Source organism: Apis laboriosa, unplaced genomic scaffold (genome assembly GCF_014066325.1).
Source record: "Apis laboriosa isolate Shangri-la unplaced genomic scaffold, ASM1406632v1 scaffold42_cov153, whole genome shotgun sequence".
Lineage (NCBI taxonomy): Eukaryota > Metazoa > Arthropoda > Insecta > Hymenoptera > Apidae > Apis > Apis laboriosa.
The window spans coordinates 525,607-546,567 of NW_025223257.1; the positions used below are offsets into that span (position 1 = coordinate 525,607).

General features: G+C 28.7%; 4 protein-coding genes across 15 annotated transcripts in view; 3 read left to right on the top strand and 1 right to left on the bottom strand.

Annotated features, from left to right (window-relative positions):
* Positions 1-288: 288 nt before the first annotated feature.
* On the top strand, positions 289-5,956 carry LOC122716201 (CTD nuclear envelope phosphatase 1 homolog). 4 transcript variants are annotated; one of them, XM_043939074.1, is made up of 6 exons: positions 289-315; positions 891-1,401; positions 2,081-2,147; positions 2,253-2,454; positions 2,626-2,843; positions 4,314-5,956. In XM_043939074.1, the coding sequence occupies exons 2-6, from the start codon at positions 1,303-1,305 to the stop codon at positions 4,457-4,459; spliced, it is 732 nt and encodes a 243-aa protein (XP_043795009.1). In that variant the 5' UTR covers positions 289-315; positions 891-1,302; the 3' UTR covers positions 4,460-5,956. The 4 variants fall into 4 exon arrangements, 3 of the variants coding, with proteins under 3 accessions (XP_043795009.1, XP_043795008.1, XP_043795010.1); XR_006346980.1 differs by lacking the exon at positions 289-315 and adding an exon at positions 3,839-4,019 and having other exon boundaries at positions 787-1,401; positions 4,314-4,456; XM_043939073.1 differs by lacking the exon at positions 289-315 and having other exon boundaries at positions 789-1,401.
* A 106-nt stretch (positions 5,957-6,062) lies between these two features.
* On the bottom strand, positions 6,063-8,310 carry LOC122716200 (peroxisomal membrane protein PEX14). Its single transcript, XM_043939072.1, has 5 exons — positions 8,025-8,310; positions 7,497-7,820; positions 7,193-7,428; positions 6,526-6,706; positions 6,063-6,185 (listed from the first exon to the last, which is right to left on the bottom strand). The coding sequence occupies exons 1-5, from the start codon at positions 8,073-8,075 to the stop codon at positions 6,150-6,152; spliced, it is 828 nt and encodes a 275-aa protein (XP_043795007.1). The 5' UTR covers positions 8,076-8,310; the 3' UTR covers positions 6,063-6,149.
* A 451-nt stretch (positions 8,311-8,761) lies between these two features.
* Positions 8,762-11,963, top strand: LOC122716080 (AP-2 complex subunit mu). The gene is made up of 5 exons (XM_043938808.1): positions 8,762-8,876; positions 9,666-10,046; positions 10,146-10,396; positions 10,474-10,730; positions 10,828-11,963. Exons 2-5 carry the CDS (start codon positions 9,707-9,709, stop codon positions 11,306-11,308), a joined length of 1,329 nt encoding a protein of 442 aa, XP_043794743.1. The 5' UTR covers positions 8,762-8,876; positions 9,666-9,706; the 3' UTR covers positions 11,309-11,963.
* Positions 11,964-13,088: 1,125 nt separating this feature from the next.
* The window catches only part of LOC122716145 (calmodulin-binding transcription activator 2), a 40,039-nt gene continuing 32,166 nt past the window's right edge, over positions 13,089-20,961 (top strand). The window contains exons 1-3 of one of the 9 annotated variants that reach the window (XM_043938936.1): positions 13,089-13,442; positions 14,486-14,639; positions 14,797-17,731. The gene's annotated coding sequence lies outside the window, so the exon portion shown is untranslated. Of the gene's footprint in view, positions 13,443-13,706; positions 13,821-14,211; positions 14,640-14,796; positions 17,732-17,764; positions 19,770-20,961 lie in introns of those variants that run through there. The other 8 variants (XM_043938937.1, XM_043938942.1, XM_043938943.1 and 5 more) reach the window with 8 other exon arrangements.

Genomic DNA, 20,961 nt, shown 5'->3' on the forward strand with positions numbered 1-20,961 from the left:
ACATCAGAGAATGTCGACGCTTCCTTTCAGTTTGTTTCAGTCCGTGTTTTTGATTGGTGCAAAATTAACCAATCACGTAGATTGAAATAAACATTCAGTTGTAAATGGAGGATGAAACAATTATATATCCAATCAAATTGTTAGAAATTTTGAAAATATGAGCCAATAATATGACAATAATATAATTATAATGCTTTTCATATATGTTCAAACGTATATAATTGCAAATTACAAGCCCCGGAGAATGTTATTTTTAAGTTTTCACTTTTACGGTAAGTTCCATTAATCCAAAAAAGAGTGATCTAAAAACGAATGGTAATGTTTTTTTTAAATTCCTACTAAACAATAATTCATGTAGCTTAATTAATATTACTTTAGATAAAAGAATGAATTAGCAAATTTCTAATGAATTTTAATATTATTTTTTTGACTTATTCAGAATGAAAATATAGTGATAAAAGAATTAAATATTACGTCATTTTTGCAATAAAAAAAGAAAAAAATGACCGCGTGGTTCAGGTTTTGGATATTATAAAAACTGAATATCATATTTTAATATTAATTCGATATAATTGATAATTGATTTTTTTTTTTATAAAAAAATAAGATATTTTTATTTTTAGCTATTTTAATCTATAAAAATGATAGATGTACTTATTATTGTATACAGTATGATGTGTACAGTATATTGAATACCGGCATTTTTTGTGACATGTAATTATATACATATTTATATATTATGTACATCTTTGAAAGATTAAAAAAATAATGTTTTAAATTTACAATTTGCTTCTAAATTTTTAAATAAATAGTTAATATCTTTTTACTAATTGTATTAAAGTGTATGTAATTTAGCTATTAAGAATATTTCTCGATTTTCTCTTATACAGTTGATTTGCTGAAAATTTAAAGTGTATATAAAATAAAATTTTGAGAACATCATGCGTGCTAGTGTAGCGCATGGAAAAATTGGGTCGATGTGCGAAAGATGGCGGCTACTGCGTGGTGTGCGTGAAAAAGATTCGTGCGTAGATTTTGTCTGTAGTTTTTATCAAAACATGACAAAATATGGAAAAATCTATTTACATGTGCACAAGGCTATTATAGGTGGAAGATTCGTAATGTTGATGAATATTCAGATTCTATGTTTCCCATCCGTGTAAAAATCGTTTGTTTACGATAAAGTTTGTATAATACTTCAACGTGAAGTGAAGTGTTTGCAAGGGAAAAAGAGACCCTAACATAGACGAGATTGGAGATCAAGTGCAGCCGGACTTCGGCCCGGTAAGAAGATCAGTAGAGATGCTGAAGCAATTGCAGATGGGGATGAGAGCTTTTCTCTTGATGGCCTCCCGAGTGTGGACATGCGTCTTCTTTCTTCTCAAGAAGCAGGTTAGAGCCGTAAGTAGGTGCTTCGCGCCTCTATCAGCTTTTGTCTTCTTTAAGATTTTCATAACATAACATCTTTTATTATATCAATTTTCTAATTAAATAAATTAGTTCTTTTTTTACAATTTACAATAATTTTTTATTGATCCTAATAAATATTTATCATTATCATATTGTGATAATACAACGTATTCAATGATGCACTGTTGTCTACGTTAAAATATTCCATTTGATTATTAAAAAAATTTTTTTTTAACACTGTTATCTTGTTTTTTTGTGTCTGATATTAATTTTTATATATAATAAATTTAATTATCCTTATTTTTTTTAAAGGCTTGAAAAATTTTAGTAGTTTTATATATTTTTTTATGTTCTATACTATTATTAATTAATATTTTTAATTGCAAATGATATGCATATTAAATTTGATATGTATTTCTCATATATATATTATATATAATATATATTATATATTATACATTATATTACATAAGTATTCTATAATAATAATGTAAATAATGACATTTGTTTATCACAAAACAAATGAATTTTTAATGGTTATTTCTTTTATTCTACATTTTTATTTTTGTTACTTATTTTATGTTATTAAGATTATTCTATGTAAAACCTAAACATTATATATTTTATATCAAATATATAATTTTTATTTTATAATTGATTAATTTTTTAGATATCACAAATGCAACCTGTTAAATATGAAATCTTCCCATTGTCTCCATTATCAAGGCATAGACTTAGTAAGTATTATTTATGTTTTAGTAGCTGCATGTGTTAAAAAATATTATTGTTTATATATAATTAAAATTATAGGTATAGATAATAATATTATAATAATATTATAGGTATAGTTAAAAGGAAAGTATTAGTATTGGATTTAGATGAAACATTAATTCATTCTCATCATGATGGAGTGGCAAGGCCAACAGTTAGATTTGGTACACCACCAGATTTTATTCTTAAAGTGAAGATAGACAGACATCCTGTCAGATTTTTTGTCCATAAAAGACCACATGTAGATTTCTTTTTAGATATTGTTAGTCAATGGTAAGTTTAATTATTATAAAATAAATAAGAAAACATTAAAATTAGATGATACTTCAAAATTATCATTAAAAAAAAAAACAAGAAATTAAATTAATTATGAGTAATTGATATTTTTAATATAATTGATTATATATATTAAATATTACTATTTATTTTTTTTTTTTCTTTAAGGTATGAATTAGTGGTTTTCACTGCTTCCATGGAAATCTATGGTGCAGCTGTTGCAGAAAAGTTAGATAATAACAGGGGTATATTAAGAAGAAGATATTATAGACAACATTGTACACCAGAAATGGGTTCCTATACTAAAGATTTATCTGCAATTTGTTCAGATTTAGCATCAGTCTTTATACTTGATAATAGTCCTGGAGCCTACAGAGCCTATCCTCGTAAGTATAACATTTATTTTCCTCATTTTAATGATATTAATTTCTGATTACTCTTATAATTGTAATTGCTTGTTTAAATTTGATAAATTATTTTATTTTATATATATTAAAAATAATTGTATATTGTGAAATTGTTTAATTTTAATCTTGTGTATGATATAACAATAATTATGTACAAATTATTGTAAATGTACAAATAATCAATAAAAAATAAAATAGAAATTTATGTATAATATATAATATTATAATATATAATATTAATATATAATATTCTTATTCATGGTACTAAATTTTTATAATTTTAAATTGCTGTTGTTGTATCATATATCATGTATTACAACCTGTAGTCAGAACTTGCTTACATGAGCACAATTATGTGTAGTGGAATAATTTCCTATTTTGATCTAAATTAAAAATTTAAATAAATATTTCAAAATTATTTTTAGATAAATTTTAATCAATTTAAGTTCATAAAGAAATTGAATTCAAATACTCTATAATTTTGATGTTTGTCTATTTTAATTAAAGACATATTTGAAGTATTGATCACAATTTTTAGAAATTCAGAAATTGGTATTTTTCATCTAATACAATAGTTTTCATCTAATATTTCTTTAATACAAAATTCTTTTTAGAATATGTTATTTTATAAATTTGTTTATCTATTTAGTTATCAATATTAAATTAATCATTGTGATTTTATTTTATAAATTAATTTTATAAAATAATTTTATGAAATTCATTTAATATATGAAATTTAATATCAATAAAAATTTAAATATATGTGTGATTTCAGTATATTTGTTACTTTTATTGTCTTTGTAATTATTTTAAATAAAAGATGCTGCATTAATGACATGAAATATTGACATATTATAGTTTTGTTTCAAATCATTTAATTTTTAGACTTACAACTTTATATAGTTTGACTGGATTAACAAATAATAAAATTGAAAATTGAGATAAACTTTATTGAAAAACATATCTATTTGCAGCTATCAGCGTTGATGTTCTGTAAGCAAGCACTGAATACAGGCCTATGGATAGATGTAAAATATGCTCAATTGCCAATGCTCCTCCACTTGAATAAGCACTGGACACTACGCCGAATTGGCAATGATATTCAACTAATTTCAACTGTTTTAATCATTTTTTTTAATAATTCCTGTGTATCAGGTACTAGTTTAAAGATTAGATTTTATTTTTTATATTCAATATTTTTTTATCTGCAACATTCAAGAAAATCATAATTTAAAATTCATTTATCTAAACTTAGAAATATATCAATTATTATAAAAACAAAATGTATATATGTAATAAAATTTTCTTGGATGTTATATTGGACAGCTATAATTTTATAAGTAATATTTAATTTTTAGATATTTTAGATCTAAAATCTTATTCATGTGTTAATTATATATTATAGATAACAATTATTTATACCTATTTTTTTTTTTTCTGTTATCGCAGATAACGCAATACCAATAAAGTCTTGGTTTAGCGATGCGGGAGATACTGCTTTGTTGAGTTTACTTCCTGTTTTGGATGCCCTTCGTTTTACACAAGATGTACGGTCCGTTCTTTCAAGGAATTTACATTTACATCATACTTGGTAGCATAGTTTGGATTAAGTAATAAACTAGATTTATTAGAGATCGAGCTGCAAAACGTTTAGCGTGTTTAATCTAGGGTTATTGTTATTGGTAATAGATATAGGATGCTGACTAAATGATGAGACGATGATCCCTGACCCCCTGTCCTCATTTTCTACGCTCGTTAGAAAATAAAAACGTAGCGAGTAAGTCTGAAAGGGAATGGGACCTTTAACCAAACTATTTACATTAGCACAAAATGTCCTGATATTTTCGTTATGTTCATGTGTGCGCAATAATATATATATATATACGTATGCGTACACAATACATATACATACACAAATCGAGAGAGAGAGAGAAAGTGGGCTTTCTTAAAAAAAGAAAAAATGTATTTGCCAAAGATTGAGATTTTAAATTAATATAGATTTATACGTATATTTCACTTGAAATAATTTTGTTCTAAGTGAAAATATTATACAAAACGTTTTAAGTATTTTGCCACACATGATAAAAAAAGTGTTATATTTTTTAAACGAATTATTTCTGTTATATATAATATTATTAAACATAAAGTATAGTATAAAAAAAAAAAAAAAATTAAAAAAAATACTAAGTCACAGTTTAAACGGACTTTGCTGTAACTCACTGTATCAGTGAGGCAGCTATCCTAAATATATCTAATAATAAAAAGAAGTATTAATGAACTATAAAGAAGGGATATTTGATTTCAATAAATTTTTCGAAAAATGGAAATTGTTTAATGTTATGTACGATGTTATACATCAAAAAGAAATACGAATGAAGTAACAGTAAATAGATTGTGCATATACCTGTATACTTTATTTGTTTATTTCATCATTCAAAAATACTATTGAAAATTATTATGGTTTATACAATGATGGGAAATGTATTTGTTGCAGAATGATGATTGAGTGAATGAACAATGTAATCAAGCGATTAAACATTTTACATAGCATTTATACATGTATATTATGCATGTACATGTATAAATGTTAGTTTTACTTAATTATAAAAATTCAATTTAAAAAAATATGCCCATGTGCAAAAGAATGAAATAATGATACTTTGTTCTCAAATAAATTATAAATAATTGAGAACATTTGTTTATTTATTGACATATATCAAACAAGTTGCTCACATGGATTTATATTATTAATAGTAATTTATTCCAAAGTAAGAAGAGCCATGGGTAATAGATATAGGATAAGGCAGGATTATATTACACTCAATAAAAATAATGTCTTTCTGTACATAGTAAACCTATATGTACATGTATGGATGTTCTGTTATCACATACATGCAACTATATGTATATGTTAAGAAAAAATATTAATTTTTTAATTTCAAATATACATTGCAAAATAATTTGTATAAACATAGTCCATAATTAAATATGGTTCTATGTATCGCGATTGTCTTTTTAAATTCAAATATGGATTAAAATGTACATATTTAGTTTATAAAGATAAATTGTATTTTTGGTTTTTACCTTTCCCATAATATTGTTAAGTATTTTAAATAGATTATTTATTTTAAGTAATTAATAATATTAAATAGTAATGTACTTTCTTGCGTTATGAATAATATTAAGAAAATATTCTTATTTTGTATTTAATTTTTTATTTTCATAAAAATTATTAAACAATATGTGAGGCCTTTAACAGCAGAGATGGAACATCGACGCTAATAATCAATGCGGAACAAACACTAATTCCTTTAGACTTTTCTATATAAGAAAACAAAAAATTAAGTAACAATTACCATTTTCGAAAATTTAATATTATTTATAAAATAATGCATTATATGTATCTCTTTGCTTTATGATCAGCTTTAAATAGTTTTTTTTTTAGATAAAACAATTATATCTAATCTGATTTTGTAGTACAAAGTTAAAATAGAATTAAACAAAACAAATGAATTGATAATACAATAATTATAAGAACATCGATTTTCAATATATATTACAAATGATCATGTATTCCTTTCACGAGACATCACAGAGTATTTTATATATCGAAGACTGTTATGATGGAAGTGAATTTTTATAAATTATTTTAATTTTACACCTTAGGTGGATCTTCGCGGATCATTTCTAGAGAACTATCCGAGTTATTAGCGCTACTTCCACTTCCAGCATCATCTTCTCGTTCAGTTGCTTTTTCTTGACTTGTACCTGCAGCATCTAATTGCCATGTTGGTATAGATATAGATGTTGGCACTGATGTTGGTGCACTTGGAAATTGTTTTCTGTTTAAAATTTGAAATTTTGGTAAATATACGAATATTTATGAATTCCTTGACTTTCTATGTACAAATTTTATAGAACTTTGGTAATACTAAGTACAAAATTTTGCAAGAATATTAAAAATATAGAATCTGTGTTTTTTATATCTTTTTTGTCAATCAATCATAATTTGATTGATATATTTTATAGTTCTTTTATTCAAAAAATTTTTACTTTTGTATTTTCAAATAAATATATCTGAGAGATTGAATCTGAAATATATACATGTTTGTATGTGTGTGAGTCAGTATAAAAAGAATAAATATAAACTTTTGTATAAAAATTATATCTTAAGATTAATGTATAAATTTAAAATAAAATAGAATATGATGTATAAACAGAATAATCATCTTGTATAGCAATAAATGTTATTATCAAATTGTTGATTACATATTGTATTCTAATGTTTCAATATGTAATTATATTAAAATACATATATGTATATATACCTTGATAAAAGTAAAGATTTGAGACTAGCTAAATCTTGTTTCAATTCTTGTACCAATTGAGGTATCATTGGATCCATAGATTGATTTTGTGTCAATTTTTGTACATCTTCCTCGACTTTTGAAATGGATTGTTTTACTTCTTTCATAGAATTTTGAATACTCTTATCTAACTCAGTGACTGAATCTTTTATACTATCTTTCTTTTTCCGGCCAAATAGCAATGGTTCAATAAATTTCTACAATAGAGTATGTTCAACTTGTATGATTTTAAAATAACATTTGTATCATATACATTTAATAATACCTTATAGAACCAATATACGCAATATATAGTAACACCAATTAAGGCAGTAGCATTGAAGAATTCTTTTATTCTTTGGAAAATAGTTATTTGGCATGGATATATTTGTTGAAAGCACGGATACATATGACCTTGTGGAATAGGAATCACGGTATAATCCTTTGAATTATTAACATTTTGATCAATTGTTATATCTATAGAAGCTAATTTGAATGCTCTTTTAATCTCTTCTTCAGTTAAACCTTTTCTTTGAAGAAATTCTTGTTTACGTCCTATAGGACTATTTTGTACCTTAGGATTTTGTAGAAATTCCACTGCAGTTTTTACCTTAAAAAATTTTTGTGAATTAAAATATATGTATATATATATATATATTAATGCTTATATAATAGATCAATGTATGGTTTCATACTTAACGATATTCTGAAAAATATTAGGATTTCTAAATAAATATACACATATACATATATATATATATATATATATATATGTGTGTGTGTATATATAACCCAAAGAATGGTAGAAACTTACTAAATTTTCCCTCAAAGTAAGGTTATTATTATTTCCATCTTGGTCACTCATTGTTTGTACTATGAAGTACTATGTAGAAGAAGAACTACGAACGAAATATTCAGTTTCTTCATATGCAAATCATTTTGCAATACTGAGTACACATGTATCCGAAAATATTACAACGCGCAAGCGTTGATATAAACACTTGGTATACTATATTTTGACTATTAAAAGAGTTTTAAAAATTTATCAAATAAATTATTGAACTTTGTATTTTATTCGATTAAAATATAATTTATATATAATTATAAAACGGAATAAATACAAATTTTACATTGTATAATAAATAATATAATAAAAGTATAGAATTATTTAATGCATATATTTTGTTGACTGTACTATAAGAGTAAGAAAAAAAATAGAATCAACATAACCAAAAATTTTTTGAACATACAAAGAAACTGTGGATAAGTAAATTTTTTACAGATATAATTCAATATTTTTTTTAATATTTTTATTATAGTGATTAAGCATATAAATGTACAACTACCGGTTTTGAAATCAATACAACAACCCTATTTGTCCTATAAATGTATAATTAAGATATTTTTAAACGTAACGTTAGATAGATGAATTTAAATTTAGGAACAATAATTTCTTATATTTTACGTCAATTAATTGTTATTTCAAAATAACATTTTAATATTGTAATATTATATATCTCTGAGACACGTAGTATAAAGAAGTGGGTGTTGCTTTCGTCATTTGATAGTTCGCACTTGTATCAGAAGGTTGGTACTGTTACTGTACGTTTCGGAGGCTGATACAAATTAGCATCTCTTATTTTATTAAACGCACTAAAAGTCATGCGTAAGTAATTTTTCACAATTTTGAAATTCATATTTGTAAATATTTGCATATTATAATTTTCAAAAAATTCTTGATAATATTAATACCTATGGTGTAGGTCATTCATTTCCGATCAATAATACTAACCGTTTACAAGACATATTAGAGAACCTCAAATGTCATTTAAGAAAAGGGGCGTTATCCTTTTATACTATATAAAAAATATATATTAATTTTTAAATAAACTAAATTTTTTACCTTTTTAAAAGATAATTATTATGATATTCAGATGATATATTTTTATTCTTAAAAAATGTTTTTATCACAATTTTGTATTCATTGATTTTTGTAATTTTTTTTTAATAGATTTTAGAATATTTTTTACATGTTTATTTATTTTATATTGTACCTATTATAAATTATCATTCTATTAAAAATTATAAAATTAAATAGGTTAAGATTACATTTAAAAGATTTCTAATACGTTAAATATATTTTCTTTTATATAATTTGTAAACATATTTTTTAAGCAATTCAATTTATATAATAATTTAATAATTATAATATATTTTATTAAATTTTATTATCTCTTTATTAAACTTTACTAAATTTTATTATCAGTTGAAAAATAAAACCTAAAATTTATTTCATTATTCAAATATAAGAGCAATTATTTTATTTTAGATATTTTGTATATTTTTTTCATTTTTATATATTTATGTATATATTTTATATATTTCTTTACAATTTAATTTTTTATCAATACATAAATTATAATCCAATAATAACAAATAAATTACTTATTTATAGGTTGATTGTAATTGAAGTAATAAAAGGTACCCTCTGTCAAAATGATAGGGGGTTTATTTGTGTACAATCATAAGGGAGAAGTACTTATCTCCAGAGTATATAGAGATGACATTGGACGAAATGCAGTTGATGCATTTCGTGTTAATGTTATCCATGCCAGACAACAAGTACGGTCTCCTGTTACTAACATTGCCAGAACATCATTTTTTCATATAAAACGGGCTAATATCTGGTTGGCTGCTGTTACTAAACAAAATGTTAATGCTGCAATGGTTTTTGAATTTTTATTAAAAATCATTGATGTTATGCAGTCATACTTTGGTAAGATTTCTGAGGAAAATATCAAGAACAACTTTGTGCTAATTTATGAATTATTAGATGGTGAGTATTATTACATATTCTATAAGTATTCATATTTATGAATATTTTATATCTAAATAGAATATTTTATGTTAAAGTGTAATTAAATTTATTGTCTAGAAATTTTGGATTTTGGATATCCTCAGAACTGTGACACTGGAGTATTAAAAACGTTTATTACCCAACAAGGTGTTAAATCAGCAACAAAGGAAGAACAAGCTCAAATAACTTCACAAGTAACTGGTCAAATTGGATGGAGAAGAGAGGGTATTAAATATAGACGAAATGAATTATTCCTTGATGTACTTGAATATGTCAATCTTTTAATGAGTCCTCAAGGACAAGTATTAAGTGCACATGTTGCTGGGAAGGTTATTATTTTAAAAATAAAAATAGAAAAAACTGAAGTATTAGGAAATTTATTAATCTAATTCTTTTATTCTAATAGGTTGTGATGAAATCTTATTTATCTGGAATGCCAGAATGTAAATTTGGAATCAATGACAAAATTGTTATGGAAGCTAAAGGTATGAAAGGTGGAAGCGGTTTGGGAGGTGGTGGTGATGATCCTACAGGTGCTAGATCTGGAAAACCTGTGGTTGTAATTGATGATTGCCAATTTCATCAATGTGTCAAGCTTAGTAAATTTGAGACAGAGCATGCTATTAGTTTCATACCTCCTGATGGGGAATTTGAGTTGATGAGGTAAACATTTTTTGAAAGAAATATTGTAGAAAGAAATTAATATGTAAAATTGTAATATGTAAATTATTTGATATTTTTTTTTGGTAATATTTCATAGATATCGTACCACTAAGGATATATCATTGCCATTTCGCGTTATTCCATTAGTACGAGAAGTAGGACGTACAAAAATGGAAGTGAAGGCAGTATTAAAATCAAACTTTAAACCTTCTTTGTTGGGACAGAAGATTGAAGTTAGAGTACCTACTCCTTTAAATACTGCTGGAGTACAATTAATTTGTTTAAAAGGGAAAGCAAAGTATAAAGCATCTGAAAATGCTATTGTATGGAAAATTAAACGCATGGCTGGTATGAAAGAAACTCAACTATCGGCAGAAATTGATTTACTTGAAACCGATACGAAGAAAAGATGGACTCGACCACCAATATCTATGAATTTCGAAGTACCATTTGCACCTTCTGGATTCAAAGTTCGTTATTTAAAAGTATTTGAATCCAAGTTAAATTATTCTGATCATGATGTTATAAAATGGGTGAGATATATAGGCCGAAGTGGTCTATACGAAACACGATGTTAATGTATCATCGCATTAATTGTAAATGAGTAATCTCAAGGCATAAATACGATTTTCTCAAAATCATCTCTTTAAAGCGCATATTTATAAAACAGTTTTCTGAAATACTCAGATTAACTGATATATGATTAAAAAAAAAAAAAAAAAAAAGGATAGATACCAAGAGGGGAAAATCTTTGTGCCAATGTTTTTTGTAATCTGATTTTTTCGTGTACATATTATATTTTATTGTAATATGAGTGAGTTCTTTTTAAGAATCTTTTGTACAACATTTTATTCTATCTGAGTTTTAGTAAAATTCCTACTTAAATGAAAATTAATATTGTCATTTTCATCGAATTGTAAATTTTAATTTTGAATGTAAGTGTATTACATCATATCTCATTATACATTAATTGTATTTTTTATTCTTTTTATGATGAATAAGAAAATATCTAAGTTATGAAATAAGAAAATTCATGACCTCTTTGGTATCATTATAACAAAGAAATTTAAACATCGCAATATTTATGCGCTCAAGAAGTTTAGATTATTGAAAATATTTGTTGATGTCATTTATGAAAATGAATAGAAAATATCCTGATTCATTGTAAAGGAATGATTTTGTCTCTCTATGTTAAAATTCATATGCATAATAAAGTATGTATGTAATTTAAAATTTTATTATTTTTCATAAATAATATTAATTTTTAAACGATTGATTTCTATAATTATAATTAATTATAAATTAGTTTTTATATTATTAATTATGAATTTTCGAATATAATGGTAAAATGAAAAAAAAACAATACGATTGTAAAAAAATGTTATAACAGTCATTTTTGAATTTTAAAATATTTAAAAATAATATAATAATAATACTTTTGTAGTTCTTTTTTATAAAATCATCGTATATGATTTTCATTTTTTGATAAAATTTTTATTATAAGTATGAAAATATTGATAAATTCATTTAGAAATCAATCATAAGACGTAATAGAATATTAAAGTTAGAAATTTTTTTCATTATTATTTTTTTTATTTCACTAAAAATTTTTTGTAATAATTAATAATAATTGTATAAACTCACCATATTACATATTGTTTTTGCAGTGAGGAGGCCAAGAATTGCGATATCATCTCAAACTTCTTTTTTGAAATAAATTGCGTTTCGATAATGCAACTTGTAAAAATCCGCGAAATAACTAACGGATATAATTCAAATTGCAAGTAGAGTCAAATCATGTAAGTCAAATCGACGCGATTAGGTATGCGCAATGATTCATTAATATCGAAATTAAAATTAATCTAATGTACTAATATTTAATATATATTTCTTAACTTGTTATTTGAATTTTTACAGTATAATAAATATTTTTTTAAATTGGTTTTTTATATAATAGTTGCAATTTAAATTACATTTTTGAATAGGAAATTTATAATTACAAATTTATATAGACATTTATACCGGAAGTCAAAATTATATGTCAAGATTTAATTTTGCTTATTTTTCAATAAAAATTATGTCGTGATATTTTTACTTCATATTTTAACGAAGAAAAATAGGTACGTAATAATGAAAATAAATTATAGATTTAATTATTCTTATAAATTGTTCCTTAAAATTAAAGATTATATTTTTTCATAATTGATTAAGTAATTGATTTGATGCACAATAAATTGAATGCTGTCATGAATACTAATGGTAAAAAAAGAGGCAAAGGGACATGTCCTAATTAGTTTTAATCTATTGGATTAATGAAGGTTTCGAGTGTATACAAATCAATCGGTGTGGATTTGAAATAGAAATTTAAATTTGAAGCTTAGTTTCTCATCTACATATTATTCGTTTGCTTTGGTGGTAGAACGTGATAACTTCTGCTTTGGCGCATGCGGTTCGTAGCCATACCCGTGCTCGTACCTGTCATGGATTCCAAGGATCGACCGCGAACGCAAGCACGCGTGATCGCACGATTTTATGCGTGAAAATCAACGATACATCGAGAAATCCGTATACAAAAGTAATGCACGATTATGAATCGATGGTAAAGTGGTGATTTTGCATTGATCCAAGTGTTGGCGTCGTGTAAACAATCGTCTCAAGATGAATCCTCTTGATACGGGTTACGGGTCTTCTGTCACACGGAGCATAGATATCGTAAGTATTTGATAAAATGAATCATTTCGTTCGATAAAATATATATTTAATCGCAATAAACAATACGATATACATTCTATGCTACGATTCATATCTATGTTTTATATTGTCTCAGTATCGGAATGTCTAGTTTTGTAGAAATTTTTTCGTACGCGACCGATAATTTTTCTACCCATGATTACTTTTCGCTTCAGTGACTTTTAGTGGAAAGAAAATTTTTTGATTTTTGATCGGATTGTTAGTGTATAGGTTACATACGCGGTTGCGTATTGTATGTGCCACGTCTTCGAGGTCTCGTGGCGATTTTCACCGAGCAGTTTTATGGGTACCGCTATTTTTAGTACATACTGTAAACCTGCAACTCTGGCATAAACGAAGGTATTGAGAATTTTATAATTTTTGTTATATACCGGCACGTATTATTTCTCGAATCGATGGCTCCGATTATGCCAAATGAATAATTGTGATTGGTATGTTCGTATCATGATTATATGAAACATCTTGAAAGTACTAATAAAATATGTGATAGAATTTTATTAATAATATATAATAATTCAATGAGATAAAAAATGAATTATCTTTGAATTATTATTTTTGGCGGGAAATGGAAGCATTTATAATAATATATCGTGTACTGAAATGTCAGCGTGCAACGTGGTTCATTAAACGACGACCATTGTGTCTGGGCGAGCTCATCGTAATCAGCTGTTATCAAGAACGTTGTTATATGTGTTTCCTGCCACTTGTAGTTCTACTATTCTATCGTAACCGATACGAGTCATCTTTACGGCTTCATTCTGCATTGAATTGTTAACTATAATAAACCAACATCGTATTATCTCGTTTTTATATATCGGATATTTTATCATTCATCTTATCGCGCTACATCGGAAACGATAATCGATATTCTGCCAGTGAGACGGTTGAAATTTTAAGTTTCAGCAGAAACTATTAAAAGACAAAACGGACAGTAGTGCCTTAGAGGTGAAAAGCTGGTCGATTCAAAGTATACTTAGAAGCCAAGTTATAATCTTCTGTTTAAGGAAACCTTGTGCTTGATGTACACGTTGGACGATGAACAAAGGACTGAATATTTTTAGGGAAAAACGAAAGCTACCGATATCTGATTGTTTATCACATTTTATATTAATTTTCTGTGATAATCCGCATGAATATTATTGCTTGGAGGATATGTTTGTAAGTTATTTGAATATCAGTATAAGATATTGAATCACTTTTTGAATTGCTGTAAATAAGTGCTATTTTATTTTTAGTTTAATATTTATTTTACTTTTAATTATATTATTACTATTAATTATATTAATTTGTTTCTTTTTTTTATATTTTTTTTTAGTTAACAACAATTGTAGATATGTACATATATATGTATATATAAGATTTCTTGGCACGGATAATGCAAGTAAAAGTAGACACAAACTTCTTTGGACTTGTTGAGTCCAATATATGTATAACCGGTATTGTGTCTGGCATTGTGTAGGACGCTTAGAAATTGTACACAATACCAAGATTATACAGCGTGGCTACACAACACCTGCACGCGTACACTTGTCATATAAATTACGATGAGTGTTGTGCGCAAATGTGCATTATTAAAAAGCAAATAAATATAATAGAGCATTATATGTGAGACTACTATCGAACGTATATAACGGTTATCTGCCGATAGAACGGCACGTGCAACGATAATAATAGAACTGTAGGTGCATTCACATACGAGGGATACCTGTTGTGTAGTATGTTAAAGATACAAAGTTTCACGCTTAGGCTCACTTCAATCATCAGCGGAATTAGATCCGATTAAATCGATAAATCCAATCGAGCTATAGTGTTAGAAATACGCTTTTGCCTCTCAATATGTATCTTCGAACGATAGCTTACCAGAGTAGACTATTGTAATCTCTAACATCATATTCCATTGTTTGACGATCGATAAGTGTTCAATAGTTACCATAATGAGTTCTCGTAGCTTGGTTTTATGCCCAACTTTTGTTTCTTTTTTGCGCCTCCAGATAAAGTACATTTTTAGTATCCTCCAAGGTATCGATAACTTGTTTAAAAGGAATTAGGTCGATGTATTGTCTACGGAACGTCAGATTTGATCACATTCAGAATCAACCGTTTTGTATCTTACGGATACATGTATCTTGGATATTTTTTTTTTTTTTTTTTTTTTCATTTTTGAGATATAGATAAATCTGTGAAGTCATTTTACATTTATATATCACGAGTGCTTGTCAACTGGTTTTGTGCCCAAGGCTGTTCAGTGATAATCAAATTCCATTCCATTTGGAAGGCGTGTTCTAAAAATTCATTATATGTTCTCTGATTCCAATTATAGAAGTTCAATTATTCTAAATGTCGCGAACAATTGGTTTGATAAGGAAGATAGTAAAATGACATATAAAAGGTCGTTAGATAAAATGATTTAAAAATCGGTAAAGATTTTCGCTAGTATTGTTCGTACTTCGCATCTAATCGCATGTTTCATTACAATTTTATTCCGAATTGTCGTTTAGTCAATATAGTTATTTATATCGACCAGTGGATGTCAAATCTTAGATTATTTTCGGCCAGATATCTTTTTATATCTGGATTGCCAAATTAATAGATTTTTACTGCTAAAATCTAAATGACTCTGTAGCAAACATACGTTGGATCAATGATAGGGAAGTGATTGCTAATCACGTGGTGCTGAAGCATGCGATAATTAGGGAATGATAGTTGAATCGTGAGCAAATTTTATATATTCTCTAATGCAATCTTGTAAATTAATTCTCTAAGTTAAATATAAAAATTGATTATCCTATTTTTCTTCTTCTTCTATTTCTTTTTCTTTTTTAATAATTTAAATAACGTTAACGCAACTTTTGTATCGCTCGATGCGGAAACGCGCATATCCGTTATCATTTCCTGTAATGTCATTGTAAAACATATATGGTACACTGTATCCTGACTCCTTTCGTGACGAGAAATATGCTTCGAAACATTGTGAATAGCGTATATAGAAATGCATCTACTTTGTCCCATCGAAATAAATGCTCTTCGGCACGCGTTTTCCGCTCGTTTCGATTTGCAATAACGTTTATTTTATCGGAATGACACGAAAATGTTCGGCATGTATCGAATATAAATAGCGTACGGTATTTTTCGCGCATGTGAATGATTTGCAGAAAAACGTACGATGTAACGTGATTAAATACGTTAATAGCAATTTGGTATTGCTGTGGGAAATGATATTGCTGGAAAAAGCCGATCTATTTTTGCGTTGCGTTAAATAGAGGCGTGCGAGGTCATTTTGTTTCGCCATTCTCCCATAATCGTCCTGTTTCGCCACGATTTTCATTCTTAATACGATCATCGTTAATGTACCATTACAATGTTATAAATTAACGTTAATATCGTAACGCATTAAATGATCGTACTTTTGTGAAATCGATCAACAGATCAGATTTTCGAAGATATATCCGATTTTTTCTTTTCAAACAGGAGAAACGTGATTAATATTCACGAACGGAATGGAATAAAATTAACTTATTCAAATTTATTTCGTTCGATACGCAATCGCGTGTCGGGACTTTCAATTATTTCGATAAAAAAAAAAAAAAAAAAAAAGAAAAACCGTAAGATATCAAGAAGTCTTATTTTCAACGTCCCTTTGCAATAAATCTTTGAAAATTTTTGCATACGAGGTGCGCGTATTTACCGTTTCGCGTAAGTCTCGATATTTTATGGAAAAGTGGAATTTAGAGGTTCCTATGGATTTTTATTTATTGCCGTTCACAATGCACTTCCTCGTTCGTGAATAATACCCATCTAACTCGATCAATTTTCCCTGGCTACGGTTTATATTCGCGCCACGATTTCGAACGTACATAACACACGTACGTACGAGCGTACGTAACTTGTTGACAAACCTCTACACGATTCGGGACGACTTCCTTCACTTTCTCGACTGGCTGTCCCGCCGCTTCCTATCTCGCCCAGTCGAGGTCGAGCTGGTGAACGATTCACCTTGCTCTTGAAAGTATTGCTCGCGGAAGTTATCGTCAACTTTGAAAAAGAGGAATCCTCCATTCTCTTTCCGATCGTGGTACGAGGAAATATCTGCCGACACAGTTCTTCTCCTTTCCGTTTTTTAAACTGTGATTCGTGTTAGTGTCGTGTCGTGTGTGGTGTGTAGGTGATATCGAGTTTCAAGAGTTTTCAGTGGTTGTTGAAGAAATTAGTTTGTAACGGTAACAAACTCGGAAAGCCGTAACTTCCATCCGGTAATAGTCTCTTGGGTTGAAAAACAGCGGAGATAGTCACGATGTTGTGTGCATTTGTTCGCGATATTAATGTTAGGCAAACTGAAATGTGTGGCAAAGTTAGAGGCAAACGACGAGTTTGCATCGGATAAAATGTTCCACTCTTTTGCATAAACTTTGTCTAGAGATGTTGTTTGGTTAGGAAAACAGCGCAAAAACAGCAAACGCTTTTTGCGCCGCGAATGTTACCTTGCTTGCGCGGAACTAATATACGTAAATTGTGTTGCCTTTAACGAGCTGAATCAACGCGTATCCAAGGCATTAATTTAACAATGCGTATTTTTAATTGCGTTATATAGTCGAATTACCAATTATCGTAGCAACGAGGATCCTCTCCGTAAATATATCTCGTGTATAAAGGGAAAAGTAGAGAAAGGGAAAAAAGTAGAGGCGAAAAAAAATTCTGTCGTTTTCGAAACTCTGCTTTTTTTCCCGATTCAAATTCAATCTTTTCGAGTGGACGTTATATATTCGCAATTTTTGCAGTAGCACTCTGTAACTTTTATCCGTTCCGGATTCGCATAAAAATACATACATATTCAAGGTAAACGAGAATAAAATCCTTTGTAGAAATACACGGGCGGACGAAAGTCCTTTTCCAAAATTCAGGTCCATCGCTTTCCATTTTCCGGTTTGTATGCCCATCTGGAATGAAAACTAGGTCGGTTCCTCTCGAAGGTAGAATAAACAAATAATGGAAGGAACATAAAGCCGAACGATGTATCCCAACCGAAAGAAAAGAAACGCATTTTGTTGGCAATTCCAGTGGTACGCGTGGGAGTTCGCTTGTTTTCCACGTAGAAAAATAAGCATTCTCTATCGATTTCTATACGCGAAATTCCACGAATTTTCATTTCATAAACATGATTTATGTTTCTTCGAAATTCCGAAAAACACAATGGAAATTTCACTTCGAAAATCATCCTTCGGCTTTTGTTATTCTCGATGTTTATGTTATATCAATCGACACGCGACACATGAAATTGATTCCACACACACACACACACACTACAAAAGGTAGTTTCACATATCACCACATTTTCGCGTGAAAGTATATCTTGTTTAGGAGAATCATGAACAATGTTGCATAATTAATGGTTCTGAATGGCTGCTTCGAAGCCGTATATCCATTTAAGACGTATACGTCATCAAAAAAATTTCGCGGGAATAGTATTTCATTGATTCATCGGTCGGCGATCGTTTCGATTTCAACTTTCAATTCTTCAAAAAGTGAAATTTCACGATTAACGGTGCGGAATTTTCAATTAATTCGTTATTCCGTCGAAAAGGTAGAAGAGGAAAGATATCGTTTCCGATATCATATGTTATTCAAAAGCGATGTCCCGAGAAGTGCTCGTAAACTGGTTACAAGTATCGCAGGCGTCTTTTTTCAAAATTCATGCCTCGAATTTCCCGATTCACGAGGAGAAGGAAACTGGGTCATTGCGTCTCAAAGGAAGGGTGGTTGGCTCCAAGGTGAATCGCAAAGTTAAAGCGAGCGAGATATATATATATATATTAAGAGGCTGAAGAGGAGGAGGGTATAATGGGCCGGAAGGGCGTGGAGGATGGTTGAACGATCGAGAAACCATGACGAAATTCCTCGTAGATTGTGTTCCTTTGTGAGCCACGTGGCTACGTGTGTACGATTCTAACGTCTTTTGTTACGAGATTATCGGCGCTTGGTCAACCGTTAAATCGATTAATTTTGCGATTGCGAAACAAATGTAAGTTTGACTCGCGTCACGAGTTTCAATATCGAACCGACCTTTTACCTTCTTCTTTCCAATACTGAGCGAACTTTATCTAATTACAGGGATAGGAGCAAGTCGAAAATCTCGTATTATCCAATCAAGAAGCGTTAACTTCGGTGGGATAGGGAAGTTATCGTAGAGTGTAACGTTCCCGCGCGGGATCGTATTTTACGAGGGTTGAAATGCGTTGGAGAATTGGGTCTCTGCTCTCAAAGTAGGAGAGCAAGAGGGTAACTGTCTCCAAGGTGAATCCCAAACTCTCAAGTGCAGTAAAGATAGAGGAAGGGAAAGGAAGAGAGAAGAGGGTGGAAGGGCGTGGAGAATGACGAAATTCCGAGAGAGTAGACAAGTCTCTTCTCTCGAGTACTTAGTCGTTATGGACTTTGGAGCGAGAAGGGAAATTTCGCAGGAAATGCGATCAGACGGACTTCGCATTGTTTCGTAAATAGTTTTAGCTCGTGAATGGACGATTTAACGTCTATAATTTAATTTCCATTCGATCCCACGGTTTAATAAGCCACGAATTTAGTAAGTAAGCGTAAGCCAAGTATCGTGAAGATTCTCTAGATTTAGCCTAGGATTCGAATCGCGAGATCGATTTTCGTGAAACATAACCCCGAGCCGGAAATTAAGTTTGCTTTCCTCAAAGGGAAGGTAACTGTCGTCGAGACGAAGTCGAAGTTTACCAGGAGGGATGAGGGAGAGGAATAGGAGCTGAAAGAGGATAGAAGGGTAGAAATTTCGAGTAGATGGTGTTCCTTTGTGAATTATCGTCGTCTTTTCGTCGATTTTCGGACGAGAGGAAAAATGGATGTTCCATTCTGAGAACAGGTTCAAAGGGTGTTTCAGAAACTTTTTATGATTGCCATCATTGCCAAACGATCGAAACGTATGTTTAACTTAATCGGTACCATTACAGGGATATTTGTTTCGAAATACACACAAAGCTCACTATCGATCGGTGAATCCGCAAATGTAGGACACTCGAACATGTTGTCACAACTACACCATGTTAAACAGGTGAAGTTTCATGATTTTAACTGTACACAATTAAAACCGTTGTGATTATTTTTTATGTTATATTTTATATATATATTAGGTGTATGTTGTAAATTACAATTACAAGAGGATATAGGAGAAATTTGTATGGAGAGATAGTGAAAATGCATTGCACAAAATATCGAGTTTGAAATTGAATTAAGAAAAATCAAGGATGACGTGAATTTAAATTTAAAAAAATATCATTATTAAGGATTAAGAGACGCTAGTGGAAAATCGATTATTTTTCAATCAAAAAGATAATTCGTTTCGGAATATTATCTTTGAAATTTCATCGAAAAACTGGCAACGCTTCTACCCCTATTCGAATAATTTCAAATCTCTCGTGTGATGGAATCGTTTTTCGGAAGACTTTGACTCAGTTTTACTGGCTAAATC